Source organism: Puma concolor, chromosome B3, assembly GCF_028749965.1.
Source record: "Puma concolor isolate L17-30 chromosome B3, mPumCon1.1.hap2, whole genome shotgun sequence".
NCBI classification, from domain to species: domain Eukaryota; kingdom Metazoa; phylum Chordata; class Mammalia; order Carnivora; family Felidae; genus Puma; species Puma concolor.
The window spans coordinates 112,038,970-112,056,834 of NC_141672.1; the positions used below are offsets into that span (position 1 = coordinate 112,038,970).

The window sequence follows — 17,865 nt, forward strand, 5'->3', positions numbered from 1 at the left end:
TCTTCCTGTTGAAGGCTTCCCCGAATACCCCAGCTAACACTGAGTACCAGCCCCCACCCCAGCCCAGCAGAACTCCCTTGGTGGGCCACGCAATGGGCCACTTAACTGGTGAGGGGGGATTGCAGTGGAGTGGATGGAGCCTGGGTCGGGAGGCAAGAAGTCATGCTGTGTGACCCTGCCCTGGTCAACAACCCTCTCTGGGCCTCCCTCGGCTCATCTGTAACAGAAGGTTGAGACCAGGGGTTCTTCACCTGAGGCTCAGTGACAGAGAGGGGTTTGGGGGCTTGTTAACCGCCTGACTGTTGGAGAAATTTTGTGGTTGTGTACTTGCTGCTGCTTCCACAAAGAGAAGACCGAGCTCCCGTCAGGTTCTCAAAGGAACCCACCAAAGGGTCAGAGCCACAGACTGAGGGCCCTCTGGAGGCCTTAGCCAATCTGCCTGCTGTGGTGAGATGTGGGTGCTTAGGTAGCAGGAGGCACATTCTGGGGAGGAGGCCGGGTGGGTGCCAGCTCCCACAGGGAGGAGAACGCGTGGGCTGGCCACAGAGCCCGCAGGCCAGAGGCCCACCCCCCGCCCCCCAGCTGGCCTGGGCCGACCAGCCAGGATGCTGCTCTCCACCACCACCCTGCTGGGGCCTCACCTTCCAGAGTGCCAGGACGAGCAGGGCCAGCAGCAAGAGGCCCCCCAGCGTGCTGCCCACGATGATCCAGATGGGGATCTGAGAGTCTTCTTGCTTGGAGATCTCAAACGTGATCTGTAAGGGGAGGAGTGCGCCAGGTCAACAGCATTACTGTCCTGGGGACGGTGGGGGGGGGGGGGGGGCAGCCGGGGTGCAGGCAATGCCTAGTGCCCGGTGGGATCTACTGGAGGCATGGGTGGCACCCAGCCTGCGGAGGCCTCAGAGGACCCAGCCCTTGCACAAAGGACACCTGAGTTAAATGACCCAGGTGATCCTGCCTCCTCTTTGAAACTTTCTGCCTTTGGCCTTGGGTTCTGTGCCATGTTCCATGGCTCTGTCCTGGGACCTCTCCCTTATCTACAGTCATTTCCTGGTGAGCTCAGCACCGTCTTACCCAGTAGGCACAGGGAGCTCAGGGCCCTTAGTGCTTTTAGGGGCCCATGAAAATGTTCTAATTTCTTTTAAAATTCGAGGGAAAAACAAATATAATCTCTTGCCTGGCTTATATGTCTTTATATATATTTGTCATAAAATAATTTAAATTATTATTTTTGAATGTTTATTTTTGAGAGAGGAAGAGAGGTAGAGAGCAAGCAGGGGAGGGGCGGAGAGAGAGGGAGACAGAGAATCCCGAGCAGGCTCCGTGCCGTCAGCACAGAGCCTGATGTGGGGCTTGAACTCACAAACTGAGATCGTGACCTCAGCCCAAACCAAGAGTCAGATGCTTAACCGACTGAGCCACCCAGGCGCTCCTAATTTAAATTATTTCTAAGGAGGAAGGGTCTCCGAAGGTAAAAGTGCTCAGGGCCATGGAAAGCATAACACAGCCCTGGGCAAACTCACTCCATTGTGAGGCTTTGAAACCTATACGCCAGGGGCGCCTGGGTGGCTCAGTCGGTTAAGCGGCCGACTTCGGCTCAGGTCATGATCTCACAGTCTGTGAGTTCGAGCCCTGTGTCAGGCTCTGTGCTGACAGCTCGGAGCCTGGAGCCTGCTTTGGATTCTGTGTCTCCCTCTCTCTGACCCTCCCCCATTCATGCTCTGTCTCTCTCTGTCTCAAAAAATAAACGTTAAAAACCTATACGCGGACTGCCGTCACATTTCTCCCTTCTACCGGGACTCTCCACACTCCTGTCCTCCTGTCTTCCTGGCCTGCTCGGCATCTTTAACAGGTGTCCAAACTCTTGATCCCACTCTGTACCCTCAACCCTGTTCCATCCCCGCCTTTCCCATGAAAGCAAATGCCAGCATGGTCCTTCCTCGCTGTCGCTCAGGCCAGAAGCCTTGTACTCGTCACTGACTCCTACCTTTGCATCCACATGGACTCCAGCAAAGTCTGTCTGGCCTACCTTTGAAGCGCCCAGAATGTGGGAGTCCCGCCTCCAGGGCTACCTGCTTGGACTGAGCCCCCTGTGTCCCCCTGGAGGCTGCAGGAGCCGGCTAACTGCCTCCCCCCTCCGGCCTCGCCCTCTGCAGTCTGTCCTCAGCATGGCAGCCTGACGAAGGCATATTTATTCTCTGCTCTGCTCCAGCCCCCCACACAGGGTGGAAAAGAAGAGTCCTCGTGTGCGCCTGCCAGGCCTCACCCTCTCTGGTGCTGCTCATCTCGCTGGCCTCACCTCCTGCCCCCCCCCCCCCTTGCTCTCTCTGCTCCAAGCCTGCAGCTACCTGGCCCTCCAGCATGCCAGCACACGTCCACCGGAGGCCTTTGTATTGCTGTCCCTCCCTTTCCGGTAGCACTTTCCCCCCCGAATAGCCACGCGACACCCCTCTTCTTCATAGTTTCTGATGTTAGTTTATCGAGGAGGCTTTTCCCAATCTCCTTGTATAAGATAGAAGCGCCCCCCCCCCCCCCCCCCCGCCCCAAGTCTCCACCTTTAGGTGCCTGCATTTTTCGGGGCAGAACGTATCACCATTTGACACTGATATATTCACGTGTCTTGCCCTTCTTCCCATCTAGAACGTCAGCCCCAGGGGAGCAGGGTGGTATCTGTTTTGTTCGCTGTTCTATTTTCAGTGCCTGGGACAGAGCAGGAGCTCGGTCCACATGCTGAATGGCTGCATGAACGAACCCCTGCAGCAGGGGGGAGTCCCGGCTCGGCCACTGACTCCCTGTTCAACTCTCTGCCTTATCTCACCTAGCCTGAGTTTCCGTGTCTGAAAAATGGAGGTGGGGAGTACCTCACAGTGCTCTGAGGAGTGAGCAAGGAAACGTGCAAAGTGTCTGTGACAGTGCCTGGCGCAGCGTTTAGGGCTCAACAAACGGCAGGTCCCTTCTATGTTCTCTGTCCTTCCGTAAAGGCTGGGACCTTCTCTGCCTTCCCACCCCCGGCACCTGGCACACATTCTGGGGCTTACATTCTGGGTTGCTGGGTTTCTAAAAGAGAAGCGAGGCATCCAGAGAGTATAAGAAAGATTTTTTTTGGTCGGGGGGAGCACCTGGGTGGCTCAGTCTGTGGAGCATCTGACTCTTGATTTTGGCTCAGGTCATTATCCCAGGGTCATGGGATCGAGCCCTGTGTTGGGCCTGTGCCAAGCGTGGAGCCTGCTTAAGACTCTCTCTCTCCCCCTGTACGTCTCCCATCCCTCTCTAAAAAAATAAAAATAAATACAAGAGGGATTTGCGGGGGAGGGGGGCAGTGGGAGTTGAAGGAGAACAAGAATTCATTTCAAAGATGAACTGGTGTAGAGACAGGGGTTGTGTGTGTGTGGGGGGGGGGTGCCTGTACAATGCCTCTTCCCTTGGCTGACTGCAGAATTCCAACATCTCTCTTAAGCTTCAGTTCAAGTGGACCTGGCTCCAGAAAGCTTTCCCCGGACATCCCTTGCTCTGACTGCCCCCCAAGCCCAGCCCCTGTGCTCACCCCCACATTGTAGCCATGGCTTTGTTATCCTCATCCCCAGGTCTGCTTAATTCATCTCTGTATCCCCGGGGGGCTTGAGTCATAGGAGGAACACCCAACAAATGCCGGATGAATGAACAGATAAAACTCCTTAGGTGGGTCCCCTGAATGCTGCTTCTAGGTTTTGGCACCTGCGACCCCTCTGCCTGGCAGCTCCCCACCTTGTTTATGAACATCTGTCCTCCTGACCGTGCCTCTTTTGCTCTCCAGCATCTCCTGGGGGTGGGGCTGGGGTGAACTCTGCATCTGGTGCAGGAACCCAGGCCACGGTTCAGGGACGTGGCCAGTGGAGGGCAGCAGTGTCCCACGCCCAGGATGCCCGTCTCTCCATAGGATTGGGCTTTTCTTCAAGGCCCAACTTCTCAGGAGAGCATTGCAGGAAGCCTCTCCCCACTTCCTGAGGCCCTGATGCGAGGCAGTCTGGTCTGTGACAATCTGGTTTTATCTAATTCAAAAAGAGTCCTAATACAGAGACATCCTGCATTCCTTGGTCTTGGAATTCCTTGGAATTCGGTTCGCACCAGACTTCTGAAGCATGTTATGTGCGTTCCTTAGATTTGAGGTGCTAATGGATGGGGAGGAGAGGGGTGGGATGTTCATTCTAGGCTGCCAGCTGGCCCGAGACCCAGCGTCACAGCCGGTGGAGTCAATCAATGAGCCTCGCCAGGGCAGGCGGGCCTGGGCTCCAGTTCTTTCCTCTAGTGCAGAACGTACAGGTCCCCCTTCTTTCTCTGCTTTTGTGAGACTACTGTGGTCTAGAGCCTGCCGCCCCAGGCACTGGGCGAATGCTTGCTTCCGGCTCCCTCCCTACTTTTGCCCCTAACGTCCTACTGATCTTGCTTTTCCCCTCTTTTCTGATGCTGTGCTAACTGCCGGCAGATGGGTCCTTCTCTCTTCTGCAGGCACACACAAGTGGAGGGTATAGGAAACTCTAGGGGAAGGGACGACCCCTTCCCCAGCTGGCCCCACTCAAGCTCAGGTCTGCAGGGTCTCCAGGGGACTCACCTGACGGCTGGGATCCTCCTCGCGGAAGATGAAGGGACTGTGGAACTGTCTGTGCAAGGCTGCATTGACCGTGATCTTCATCAACTTGTACTTGAGCTGTATAATCAAAGGCCTTGTCAGAAGCTGGCCCCTCCCTGGGTGGGAGACTCCCCAGCACCCACCCCCTTCCCCTTATTCCTTGGAGTCTAGCCCAGGTACTCTACTTTCTGCTTTTAATTTATTTTTATTTTTATATATATATATAGAGAGAGAGCGGGCAGGGGAGAGGGGCGCAGAGAGAGAGAGAGAGAGAGAGAGAGAGAGACAGAGAGAATCTCAAGTAGGCTCCATGCTGAGCACGGAGCCCGACACGGGGCTTGATCCTGCAACCCCGGGATCATGGCCTGAGCTGAAATCAAGAGTCAGATGCTCAAGTGACCCAGCCACCCAGGCTTCCCTCTACTTACTGCTTTTAGGGACCTCAGCCACAGATTCCCCAGCAGATGGAAATGGATTTCCTGGTTAGGGGCCAGCCTCACGTTGCAGCTGATGGAGACCACGTCAGAGTTGCTATGATTCTGCAAAGGGAGGTAGGTCTCCGGGTGAGCGGCTGGGCTCCGGGGGAGCGGGGGAGGCAGCTAGCCCAGCCATGACCTGAGAATGTGAGCAGAGGCTTGGGCCACCAGAGAGATGGCTGAGCTCCACCCCTCACCCAAGGTTTGCTCCTGGGGGAGGAGGCGCAGAGGACAGGGGACAAGGAGAGGTGGGGGTGGGGGACACATGGGCTGCGGCTGCCAGGGGATGGCACATGCTGTACTTGAAGTTGTGCAGCACTGGGTGTCTTCTGGGAGAACTTTGGTTCAACGTTAGGGAACCTATAAATGTCATCACCACACAAACGGATCAAAGCAAACAATTGTATGACTGCTGTAACAGATGCAGAGAAAGCATTTGGGGAAATCCAACTTCTTTTATGATATGTATATATAAAAAAAAAAAATCTCCCAAGAAACTTCCTGAATCTGAATAAAGGGTGTTTATAAAAACCCTACTACAAGCGTCATGTTTAATAATGAAAAATTAATAAAAATAAAAAAAAAGTCAAGATCAAGACAAGACTGTTGTCATTTCTATTTCCCATTGCCCCGGAGGTCCTAGCCGGAGCCATAAGCCAAGAAAAGCCGTTTATAAGGATTGAATGAGAAAGCTTAACACTGTTATTATTTGCAGATGATACCGTAGTAACAGAAAAACCAAAGAAATCGTCAAATAATCAGAATTCATTGGGTTAAACTTGTTTGAGTCTCCTTCTTGCAGCCACCTCAACCCCCCCCCCCCCCGCCCCAGGCCCGGTCTTCAGGGAAGTACACTACACCCAAAAAATGCTTTGTGAGGCGCTCGTTTGGGGGAAATAAAACTAAAACAGCTAAGATCTTTGGGGAAGAATAATGAGAGCGCGCTCAGAAAGTGGTTTCTGGGAACAGTGGCAAGCCTGGGAGCATAAGCCTGGAAACTAGCGGGTGTTTGGGGGAGGGCCTTGGGAGGTGACACGAGCTGCCTGCTGTCTCTGGGGACAGGGAGGCCCAGCTGGTGGGGTCAATGTCTCCACTACCAGCCATGTAGGTCCTGGCCTCCGTAGCGTTGTCCTGTCTGGCTCCTTCCCCTTCCCTCTGCTCATCTGTGTCCTGCTGGCCCTTTAAGGCATAGATGCCAGTCGACTCCCCCTGTTCCTTTCCTCCACTGCCCCTCTCTTGACACCTGTCACAGCCTTGTCCCCTGGCTTCTTTGGCATTCACTCTCATGGCCCCTGTGAGATGGTGAGCTCGTTAAGAGCCAGAAGTGTCTTCGCTTCATCCCGTTTCCTCTCCGCTTGAGGCGGGACACATTGCGCTCAACACGCTCTTAGTGACCGACCACCGGACAAGGACAGGAGCAGCTGCCCAGGACACTCACCAGCTGTGGGGCACGACTCAGGTCTTCCTCCGTCGGGGCGTGCCGGTACTCGGTGCTGTTTCCCCAGACGTTACAGGACGTGTCCACCTGCACGAGGGACACACACCCGCCTCACAACGAGCACCCGCAGACTCAGCAACCCCGAAACGCCCCTCTCTCCTCCTCTTCTCCGAGAAGGCCCTGCCCGCCCTGGTCCCGGGAGGAAGAGCTGAGGTCGGAGGACCCGGGGACACACTGGGGGCAAGTCTGTCTCCTAACTGGTCCCTTCCTTTAAGCCGGTTCCAGGGCGCCCGTACCTGGTCGGTAAGGAAGTCCCTCAGCATCAGCAGGCGGTTGCCGCCCCTGGTGGCGATGGGGACGGTGATCTTCATCATCACTCCATGGATGGGGAAGAAGCCCAAGTTCTGGATCTGTGGCCAGAGGGGGAGGGGTCAGCACAGCCCCCAGCAGCTGGAGGGGCGGAGGAGGAGCTGCGTAGGGGCGACGCCCGCGGCCAGGCCTGGGAAGCGGCCCCCTTCACGCCCCCTGGCATTTTCATGTAGAGGTTCTGGAGCTCTGCCCAATCACGGTGGGGGCTGCATGGGTGAAGTTGTGTGAGGGCGTGAGGACGCTGAAGGGGCCGGGGTCCCGGAGGCCGAGGACAGGTCGGTGGGGCCATGAGGCTGGAGGGCAAGGTCACTTCTGTTGTTTTTCTTTTCTTTTTTTTTCTTCTCTTTTTCTTTTCTTTTTTTTTTTTTTTTTTTTTTTTGAGAGAGAGCGTAGAGTGTGGGGAGGGGCAGAGAGAGAATCCCAAGCAGGCTCCACGCCTTCAGCAAAGAGCCCGACCCGGGGGCTCGAATCACGAACTGTGAGATCACGACCTGAGCCGAAATCAAGAGTTGGACGCTTAACTGACTGAGCCACCCAGGCTCCCCCGGTCACTTCCATCTTCAGCCTCCCCCGGTGTGGGGACTTTGCAGCCTGGTGCTGGTGGCACGGTGGGAGCACTCGTGAATTTATTACGACAGAGACTCTTTAGTTAATGGCGCACATTCTAGCCGCGACACCTCTGGTGTCTAAGCAGCAGTGATTACAAGCAGGGCTTTGGAATCAGAAGGACTGGGTGTCGCAGCCCAAGGCCATGACCACGTAGGAGCTGTGTGGCTTCGGGCGGCCGCTAACCCCCTCCTGGACCAGCCAGCCAGGTACCAGTGTGTCTGAAGTGCAGTTCCCAGCTGTCAGCCTGCCCCCGGCTCTCATGCGGAGTTCAGAGGCTCTGGGGGGCCCACACTGCAGACTGCTCAACTGCCTCCTAATTCTCCTTCTCGCCCCTTCCTCAGTGACGGGCACCGAGACAAACGCCACGTTTCCCCGCCTCCCTAGGTAACTACAAGTGTGAAGAACCGCTAAGGACCTTCTTCAGTAGGGAGGGGCCTGCTCTTCTCCCCTTCCTTCTTCCTGGAATGAGAACATGATGGCTGGATCTGCAGCTCTCTTGGACTCTGAGATGAACTTGAGACCCTGATAATCGCATGTTGAGGATGGTGGACCAGAAGGGAGACCCGATCCTGAATGACTTCGTGAAGCTGACAACTCCAGACTTCTTTTATGGGGAGAATAAACCCTGGCCCATTTAGACCACTGTTTTTTTTTTACATTTTTTAAATCCTATGCAGCCGCACTTAACCTTCACTGATACATCCTCACAGTCCAGCCCCATTATTTTCTGGACGAGGCCCAGGGAGGGGAAGGAACTTGCCTAAAATCACACAGTGAGTGGGTGACAGGGTTGGGCCGAACCCCAGGCACTAGCAATGATTCCAGACTCCTCCCCTCCCAAACGGGGGTTCCTCGGCTCTTACCTTGAAAACGCAGCTGAAGGGAGGCCCGATGCCATCATACCTCTCCAGTGAGCTATTGGGCTTGACCTCGTAGTGGCTCAGGCTGCTGCTCCTGCAGGGACAGAGGACAGGGCCGCCGTGAGCTCAGTCAACGTTGGCTAGATGGATAACTGAACGAAAGAGGGTGTGGGCATGTGCCTGGCTCTCCTTGACCACAAAAAATAGGTTTCCTCTTGCGTCCATCGGGAGAGCCGTGTCAGGAAGGATTCTGAGGCTCAGAGGAATGCACGCTGAGATCAGTTAGCAACATCCTCCTGTGTGGGACGGGCATGAACCAGAAGGGCATTATTTGACATCCCTGCCCCGGGGCCTGGCCTCTTTGGAGCACAAACTTGCCCACTACGCCCCTTTCCAGCCTCTAGCAGTGGCCGAGGGAGGGCCTGAGCTTGCTTTCTCTGTGGTCGCTATTACAGCTTCATCCGCCTGGGAGCTCCCAGAGGACAGGCTGGGGGCCGGTGGTACCCGGAGGGGAGTGGACGACCGGACAGGATGGTGGGAGCAGTTTGCCCTGCGGGGAGCGTTTTCTCAATTTGGCTGTTTAGAGTTGCAGGTGCAAGATGGTCAGGGAAAGCAGATGGGCTGTCAGTAGGTTTTATTACTATTTTAAAATTCTCTACAGATCATGCTCCCACTCACTGCCTGAACTTGGAGTGGACACCTCTGGCTGCCCTGGCCCTTGCCCTCCTCCCCTGCCCCTGCCGGGAGCTCCCTGGAGACCAGATCTTTGTCTCCTCCTTCCGCTATTTTGATAGCACCCGCCCACCACGGATGAGGGGGCTGCACCCTCCCACCCCTCAGGGACACCCCTGGCTCCGGCTCACAGTCCCTGGGCACTGGAGCCCGGCCCCTGAGACCTCTGGCCTTATCAGGGCCCCCCCTGGGGTACCCCATCTTAGGCCTCACTTCTCTCAGGCCTCCCCTCCCCCGGGGTCCCACCCACCTGGTGAAAAGGACATCAGCCTCGTATTTGAGGTGGGAGCGCAGGAGGGCGGTGTTGTCTTCCTTGGTGCTCTCCTCCTCATCACTGTCACTGCAAGGAGAGCCCCCCACCCAGCCGTCAGGAAGTAACCCGCTTCTACCAGCCCAGCCAGCACAGCGGACTGGCTGGCTGCAGCCCCTCAAAACGGGCAGAGCAGGAGTCATTCCCACCTCACCTCCTGAGTTACAGGTAAGAAAAGAGGGCTCAGAAAGGTTGAACGAACTTCCTAACGACACACAGCATTTACATAGTGCAACTGGGAGCGGAACACTGACTGTCCCACTCCTTATCCAGTGTTCTTTCTGTCCGAGATTTCCCCTGGGACATTTTTCAAGTTTATTTATTTTGAGAGAGAGAAAGAGAGAAAGAGAGAGAGAGAGAGAGAGAGAGAGAACAAGCTGGGGCAGGGCAGAGAGACATGGGGACAAGAGGATCTAAAGCAGGCTCTGTGCTGGCAGCAGAGAGCCCAACGTGGGGCTTGAACTCACCAACTGTGAGATCATGACCTGAGCTGAAGTCTGAAGCTTAACCAACTGAGCCACCCAGGTGCCCTGACATTTTTCCATCCGAAAAGACCTTATTCCCTTTACTCTGTGAGGATATCCCCTGCTTTGCCTATCTTCGGGGGCTGCTGTGAGGACCATTACGTGTACGGTGTTTTGTAACCGTGGGCTTTAAAAATAACTGCTATCGAGGGGCGCCTGGGTGGCGCAGTCGGTTAAGCGTCTGACTTCAGCCAGGTCACGATCTCGCGGTCCGTGAGTTCGAGCCCCGCGTCGGGCTCTGGGCTGATGGCTCAGAGCCTGGAGCCTGTTTCTGATTCTGTCTCCCTCTCTCTCTGCCCCTCCCCCGTTCATGCTCTGTCTCTCTCTGTCCCAAAAAAAAAAAATAAATAAACGTTAAAAAAAATAAAAAAAAAAAAGAAAACAAAACAAAAAAAAAATAACTGCTATCGAAATTGCTATATAAAGGTGAAGGTGTTATTATTTGTGTCCCGGCTGCCCCAGGCTGGGGAATGGCAGCAACACGGCAAGCAGCAGTTTGGCCTAAGCTAGGGGATTGGCAGGGGGTGGGCGGGGGTGTTCCCAGGGCGGGGCAGGGGGGGGACAGCCTGGAAGGGATCCCATTGGGCGCAGGGAGGGACTATTGCTAGGGGCCACATGGGGGCCCAGGAGCAGCGGGGAGGAGCGGGAGGAAGGAGGAGCAGGTGAGGCCCTGACCTGCCAGCCGTGAGCCGGATCTCCAGGTGGTGCAGGAAGACGGATTTGCTGAACTCAAAGTCTAGGCGGAAAGCCACCTGCGAGGAAGAGGTCAGTCACTGGAGCTGGGGTGGCTGGGAACTGCGTCTGGGCCTGGCCCTCCCTGCCCCTGCCCTGGGAGAGGAGCTGCTGACTGGGAGCAGCTGGGGGGCGGGAGGGCCAGGTGCTGGCTGAGCTCAGGACCTGGCAGGGACAGCCATGGACCAGAGCTCCTCTGATGGGCTCTCTCGGCTGTGGGGCCAGCCCTCCTCTCCTCTGACTTCCTTTTTTGTTTTCAACTACAGGCAACTAGAAGGTAGCAGGTCCAACTTCAACTTCAGACTCCTGCAGGAGTCCCTGGGTGGGGAAGGGGAGGTGGCCATCACCAGGCGCCACAGGATGCGGGGCCAGAAGCCAGTGGTAGGATGCCTCACGGGCCCCTTCTTCCCACACGAAGGTGAGGTGGGGTGAGGCCAGGAGAAGGGGGGAGGCTGCTTCGGGCCACCCAGCATGTTAATAAGGCACCTGCCTCCTGGTCATCGGTCCTCCCACCACGCTGATGGCCCAGTCCAGGTGCTTTGCCTGGGTCCCCTGATTGTTGCCCTGTGCCCTCTGACCCTCCTTGCCACCTTCCGCCCCACTCTGGGGCTTTCCACAGACTCCTGTGCTTTTCCCGGGTCTGGCCCTCTTGGGTTTTCCTAAAGAGATCTTGAGGCCCCATTCTTGACTTGTGTCCCAGTTGGAGGGTTCTTTGGCAAGGAGCCCTCATGGCCCCCCGCCTCTCGCCCCATCTCCTTTCCTTCCACTGCAGACCTGGGCCCTGGAAACATGCTGCCATTCCCTGGCAAGCTCTTGCCTCAAGCTCTGATTCCTGCTTTACAGGCAGCCTGGTCTCAGATCTTCTCCTGCTCCAGAACCTTCAGTGGCTGCCCACTGCCCAGTGGAGATGGGTAAAAGCCACACGATCTGGAGTCTGGAACTTGGAGATTCTTCCTGGCGAACTTGCTTCTCCCCTCACACACCCTAGCCACTTTCCACATGCACTTTTAAGCACATGGTAAGTGCTCACGAAATGTTAACTTTTCTCCCAATCTCTTGCCATGCTCACAGGAGGATGACAGAGGCTGGACTCTGAAAAGCTGCGTTAGGATACAGGACAGCGGGGTTAAGTGGCCAAAAGGTGGGGGGAGAGTGGTGGGTGGGAGTGGTAGGGGTCCCCTGAGGTGAAGGGGCCTAGATGTTCTTTTGCGGGGGGCTGGCTAGTTAGGTCATTTAAGAGTCATTTCCTGGGAGAAAAAACTAAAAAGCATGCTCAGGCGTCCTGCTCCCTCCTCTGTTCTCCCCTCAGTTCACTTCCATTTCTCTTGCATTCCCAGTGCCTCCCAGTTCCCGCCTGGTCCCGCCCCCACACTGCCCCCCCCCCCCCCCCCCCCCCCCGCCTCAACCTTGGCCTTGGCCCGGAAGAAGGGGTAGCTGACGTTGCAGACTTTCTTGTGGAGTCTCCTCTCCTCGTTCACGCACTCGATGCTGCCGTCTGAGTCGTCCTGGAGGTGGGTGGAGGGCACAGTGGGCAGCAGTTAGGTGGGCCAGAGACCCAGGTCTGGGGGCCACCCGTGCCGCCCCCACCGCCTGTACTGAAGCTGCAGTTGGAAGGAAGCTGGGACCACAGGGGCCCTGGAGAAAGGGGTGGCGGTGGGTTTGAGGGGGAAACACCACCGGGCCCCCAGCCTATCTGAGCTGGGGCCCCACTGGGCTAGCACAGGCGTCTGTCTTCTCAACACAGGTCCTGAAGGAGGGGACGCACAGCGCTCTAGACCGATGCTGCTGGGTGGCTGTGCGTTCATTTGCTTGGGTCTCATTTTGCTTACCTGTGAAATGGGGATGACAGTACCTACCTCATTTAGTCGCTATGGGCGTTCAATGATACAATGCATACAAATGCAGTGCCTAGTTCAATTCCCAGAATGGTGTAATCGCTTGCTAGATGATGATTTGTACCCACTGCGGGCCCTGCACCCTTGGGCCCTAAGCTGTATGTCTAAGGAACATGTGTGTTTCCTTGCATGTAGATGTAGGTTGGTATGCTTTTGCCTATGTGTGTACAAAATGTATGTGATCAGACTAACACATTTGTTTCTGGCTAAGGGTGTGCTTCCTCCACTAGAGTTCCCCTTGGCTGGATCATGGGGAGTCAGGGGCATCTCCCGGGCTGGGGATGGTTGGGAGGCATCCTGTGAAGGAGCCAGGAGCCTCTCCTCTGTTCTCAAAGCCCTCCTTTGCCACAGAAACAAAATCCCATGACTCCTGGCCCCTGGGGTTATGAGACTGTAACGTCTGGGCTAGGGAAGCGGTGAAAGGTGGATGTAGGTTTCAGGCTCAGTTTCCCCTAAATATTCCAATTGAGACAGATACAAAAATCTCTGGGCAGGACAGGACTTTGAAAGGCCATCACATGGCCTCCTCACCTTCACTCAGGGCTATGGGGGGCTTGGCGGTGGGGCCCAGCCCTGGGCCTGATAGACCGACTGGTGGTGGTTCTGCAGTGGAGGTGAGGACAGAAGGGCCCTTGTGCCTGCCCCACCCCACACTCTGGGCTCTACATTGACACTCTGGGACCCCCGAGGGCAGAGGCTGTGTCTGACGGGACCTGGGTCCCCCAGCACCCACACAAGACAGCGGTGTCCTGGGTTTACTCAATAACCACATCTCCAGGACTTCTCTCATGCCCTGCAGGCATTCCGGGTTATAGGAGGCTAGCACTCAGGCACTCTGGATGTCCCTGGGGCATACACAAGGCTGTGCCTGGGACTTCTGTGGGGCTGAAGGGACTTGCGTGGCCTTCTGCCGCTTTGGGAAGGCACTCGAGAACACACGACATGACTGTGCTCTGCCGTGAGGAACCCCACCCTGCCACTTAGCAGCTCTGTGCTCCTGATCGGGCCCCTTAACACCTCTCTGTGCCTCAGTCTCCTTCTCTGTAAAATGGTAACCAAGAAGAAACAGGAGCCTGTCAGGCAGAGGAGAGAGGGAGTCCAGGCAGGGGACCACATGGGTAGGGCCTCAGTGTGAAGGTAGGTGTGCTGGGAAGCAGCAGTGGTGGTTGGACTAAGGGTGTGGGGGTGAGCGCAGAGGTGGCAGGTGATGGATGGGGAAGCGGATGGGCCTTGAATGCCACAACAGAGTCTGGAATTTGTTGTGAAAGCAGCTGGGCATGATGGGCAATTTTAAAGTGGGGAGTAACCTGTTCCGATTCTTGTTAGAAGGGCCCTTTTGAGAAAGCCTGAAGGATGGACTGTAGGCAGAGGGTGTGTATGAGCTGGTGTGCATATGTATGGGGTGTGTGTGTGTGTGTGTGTCTGTGTGTGCGCACGCGCCCTAATGAGGGACAAGGACACAGGCCCAAGGACGTTCCTCCCCACATTCCTGAATGGGTCAGACCCTCATCTGCCAGTGGTTCTCGACCCTGGCTACACACTCACATCCCCCTGGCTGCTTTAAAAGCACACACTGCCGCAGGCCCCACCTCAGACCAGATCAGTCTGAATCTCCGGGAGAAGTCTGACCACAGGTGCTCGCAAGCTTCCAGGTGATTTTCATGGGCAGCCAGCCAGGCCCCTTGGCTGGATCCGTCCTATCCTGCCTCTGCCCTTAGCCTCAGGAAGGCCAGGTAGGTCGCCAAGGTCTCACCTTCTGGATCAAGCTGGCAAACTGCAGGTTTGCTGACTGCGAAATATTTAGGACTGTGCTATAGGCATTCTCGCCCCTGTTCTCCAGCACGGCCTCCACTGCCACCCGCCGGCGCGTGCTCTCTATGATGAAAACCGCCGTGTCAAAGGTGAGCGTGTAAGTGGAGCAGTCCTGCACAGGCTTCCTCAGCACCCTCTGGCAGTACTCCCTGTGGGAAAGAGACCACCAGGATCAGGCAGATGGAATGGGGAATGCAGGGCTAGGCCTCCCTACTCACGTATATGAAAGAGCAGACCTAGGACGGCTGACTAGTAACTACGTCCCTGAAATGGCTGCAGAAAGAAGTTCCTGCTCAAACCTCAGAACACGCCTCCTCCCCTTAAGTAACTTACCGATTGATGCTTTCTTCCGAAGTCTGAGGTGGGAGGAAGGGGAGTGTGAGAGGCGTGGAAAGGGTGAGTAGAAGAGGGAGGCTTCTCTCAGGTAGGGGCCAGAGGCAGGAGCCCTCAACCCTGTCCAGGCTTAGAATGACCTGGGAGCGTTTTACCCCTCCCCAAACCAATTAATCAGAGTCTCTGGGGATGGTATTTGGTGCTAGGTATTTATATAGCACAGCTAGGCTGACAGCCAATGGTTAACAGGTGACCAGTGAGAAACGTTCTGTATACACTGAGGCCAAACACGTTAGAGATCCTCAGACACAGTGGTTCTTAAACTTCAGTGCATCAGAATCTCTTGGAAGACTTGTTTAAACACAGATTGCTGAGCTCCACCCCCGGAGTTTCTGATTCAGTAGGTCTGTGACCACCAGGCCCAACATTTGCATTTTTAACAAGTTCCAGGTGATGCTGATAATTGCTGATCTGGGACCACACTTTGGCAGCCAATCCGCTGAGGTCACGACCCTTCCCCAGCCAATCGGCTAAGGCCACGATCCCTATGAAACCTTTGTGCTTTTGAAACTCGCTCTCTCTCTCCCCAGTATCTCACCACTGCGTTGGTGCAGGTCGGAGATTGAGCTCCAGCTAGCTCGAATAAAGGCTCTTTGCTTTTGCATCAGACTCCGCTCCCTGGTGGTCTTTGGGGATCACGAATTCTGGGCATAACAGTATATACCCCTTCTCTACTCAGCATGTTTCCCTTTTGGCTTTGGCTACCAGGAAGCTCAGAGCCAAATGTCAAGACGATCTTGATTAGTAGCCTAGATGGTTAGAATATTTGCTTCTTCATCCTTCCCTAAAGTTTGTTTATGCTATTTCTATTTATTGTATATGTCAGGATATATATGTCTTCTACCTAAATATCACAGAGTTGGGTAAAAGTTGAGCATGAATTATTTGAAAATATAGGGCGCCTGGGTGGCTCAATCAGTTAAGCGGCCAACCTCAGCTCAGGTCAGGATCTCGCGGTCCGTGAGTTCGAGCCCCACGTCAGGCTCTGTGCTGACCGCTCAGAGCCTGGAGCCTGTTTCAGATTCTGTGTCTCCCTCTCTCTGACCCTCCCCCGTTCATGCTCTGTCTCTCTCTGTCTCAAAAATAAATAAACGTTAAAAAATTAAAAAAAAAATTACATAAATTTAAAATAGGACATTTTCTATTTTTTTCCCCTTCTTTGCTACAGAACCACAGGTCCTTGTCTCCACCTTTTATCTGTTTGGTAGTAGAGGCTCCAAAGAAAGGATTCCTTTTTCAAAACAAAGTTTGAGGAGGTAGGATAACTAGTAGTTTTCATTTTACAGAGGAACTGACTGAGGCCCAGAGAGGGAAGAGACTTGCCTGAAGTCACACAGGAGTGAAAGGCAGAGCCTGGGCTAGACCCAGGCTCCAAGTTCAGTGTTTGATCCATGCTGCCTGCAAGAAGGATGTGCAGGAAATAATCCAGCTCCCCGGGAGCCCCGGATCCACCAGCAGGGAAGGAAAGGAGTCAGGGTGGGGGCTGGGAGGGGCCAACTCACATGGCTGTGGGCAGGTCACTGCGGGCATCCAGCAGGAGGTCAGGGACGCAGTGCTCGTCCTCACTGCAGCCATTCCAGAAGGGCACCTGGGCCAGGGAAAGCCAGGGAGGGGTGGGTGGGCGGCCCTTTTTGCTGGGGGCCATCTCTCACCCCCACAGCACACCAGCTCCTCTCTCTACCACACTAGATACAGGCTTTGTCTTCTCTGCCCTTTCCACGGACACCACCCTGCTGTTCCTCGTGCTTTTGCCCAAGTGCCCTCCTCTAATAAATACATGGCTCAAAACTCAGCTCCTCCTGGGTCTCTCAACTGAGCCGGTAGCATAGAACACCCACCCGCCCCACAGGGTAGTTCCAGTCCACATTTACTGTGGGGGGCAAGGTCTTAGGTGCTGGGGATACAGGATGAGGAAGACAGCTTCTGCTGTCAGCTCGTGGGGAAGAACTGTGTGAATAAATAATTATAGTGTGAAATGTGCAAAGAAAAAAAACAGATCTGTGGGAGGGATAGGAGAGGCAGAGGGAAGGAAACAGTTATTTTGGTCTGTACCTGGTCAGAGAAGCCTTCAGGGAAGAGACAGTAGGTCAGAGTTCTGAAGGATGACCAAGTTAGCTGGATGGCCAGAGGGACAGGGGAGTCGGGAGGAAGGATGAGCCTGTGTAAAGGTCCTGAGGCATGAAGCAGCATGGTGTGTTTGGGAAATGATGGCTGGTTTAGTGTTGCTGTCGTGTGGGGGGGGGGGTCGGAGAGGAGGGAGAGACGGGGGGGCCAGTTCTTACAGGGCCTCGGCATCATGCCTTGCAATGGACAGGAGTCATGACTGCTGGGCAGGGGAGGGGGAGGGACAGGACTGTCGGGCCTGCGTATTGAAGGCTCCGTCTGGCGGCTGGGGGTGGATGCACTGGATCGAGGCTAGAGTCAGGGAGACCGCTGAGGAGGCTGCTAAGCATTCATGCAAGAGAAGATGATGATGTTGGAGGCATCCAACATCTGGATATGGAGAGGAGACAACAGGTGAGGGCCGCCAGAGGTGGGGTCCCTAGGACCTGGAGTTCATCAGAGCTAAGGAGGCAAAGGGCCCAGGACGTTGGCGGAGTCCCTTTGTCCGTGTGTGGGAAGATGGCCACACCGCTCATTTATACGTGGCGGGGTAGGCTGAGTTCAGTTCTGGGGCACATTGCGTTTGACACGCCCGTGGTCCTTTCAGCTGAGGAGTGCGACTGTCCCTACCAAGGACACAGCCCAAAAAAGGGGAGGGGAAACAGGTGTCACAAAGGCCACACGGTATCCGAAACCCACGAGCTTTTCTCACAGGTGAGCTCCTTAGCCGCCTCACTCAGGTCCACACGCGCGTCCGTGGACACGTTTCTGTCAAGCACAGCCCTCGGGTCGGCCGTCAAATGGCACACACTTACAGCGAGAAGCAGGCACGCAGCAGCCAGCAGAAAAGGCAGCACAGCCATGTGACAGGGGGCAGGGTGAGGCCGCGCAGAGAAGGGACAGAGGTTAAACACTGAGTCTGAGGACTCTTACAGCGGCCCCCGGGGGCTTCGCTGTAAGCTGGCACCCACGTGCCCCTCGGTGACGTCAAGTCTCCGATGAGATG

The 17,865-nt window shown here is 55.5% G+C and overlaps 1 protein-coding gene across 3 annotated transcripts in view; it reads right to left on the bottom strand.

Moving 5' to 3' along the window:
- The window catches only part of ITGA11 (integrin subunit alpha 11), a 129,486-nt gene that overhangs the window by 1,408 nt on the left and 110,213 nt on the right, over positions 1–17,865 (bottom strand). For all 3 annotated transcript variants that reach the window (XM_086711036.1, XM_086711037.1, XM_086711038.1), the window contains 11 exons: positions 16,259–16,344; positions 14,305–14,512; positions 12,063–12,161; positions 10,600–10,676; positions 9,341–9,430; positions 8,362–8,452; positions 6,817–6,930; positions 6,521–6,607; positions 5,035–5,145; positions 4,589–4,684; positions 642–755 (listed from right to left, as the gene is read on the bottom strand). In XM_086711036.1, coding sequence (XP_086567162.1) covers positions 642–755; positions 4,589–4,684; positions 5,035–5,145; positions 6,521–6,607; positions 6,817–6,930; positions 8,362–8,452; positions 9,341–9,430; positions 10,600–10,676; positions 12,063–12,161; positions 14,305–14,512; positions 16,259–16,344 — 1,173 coding nt within the window. The remainder of the gene's footprint in view (positions 1–641; positions 756–4,588; positions 4,685–5,034; positions 5,146–6,520; positions 6,608–6,816; positions 6,931–8,361; positions 8,453–9,340; positions 9,431–10,599; positions 10,677–12,062; positions 12,162–14,304; positions 14,513–16,258; positions 16,345–17,865) is intronic.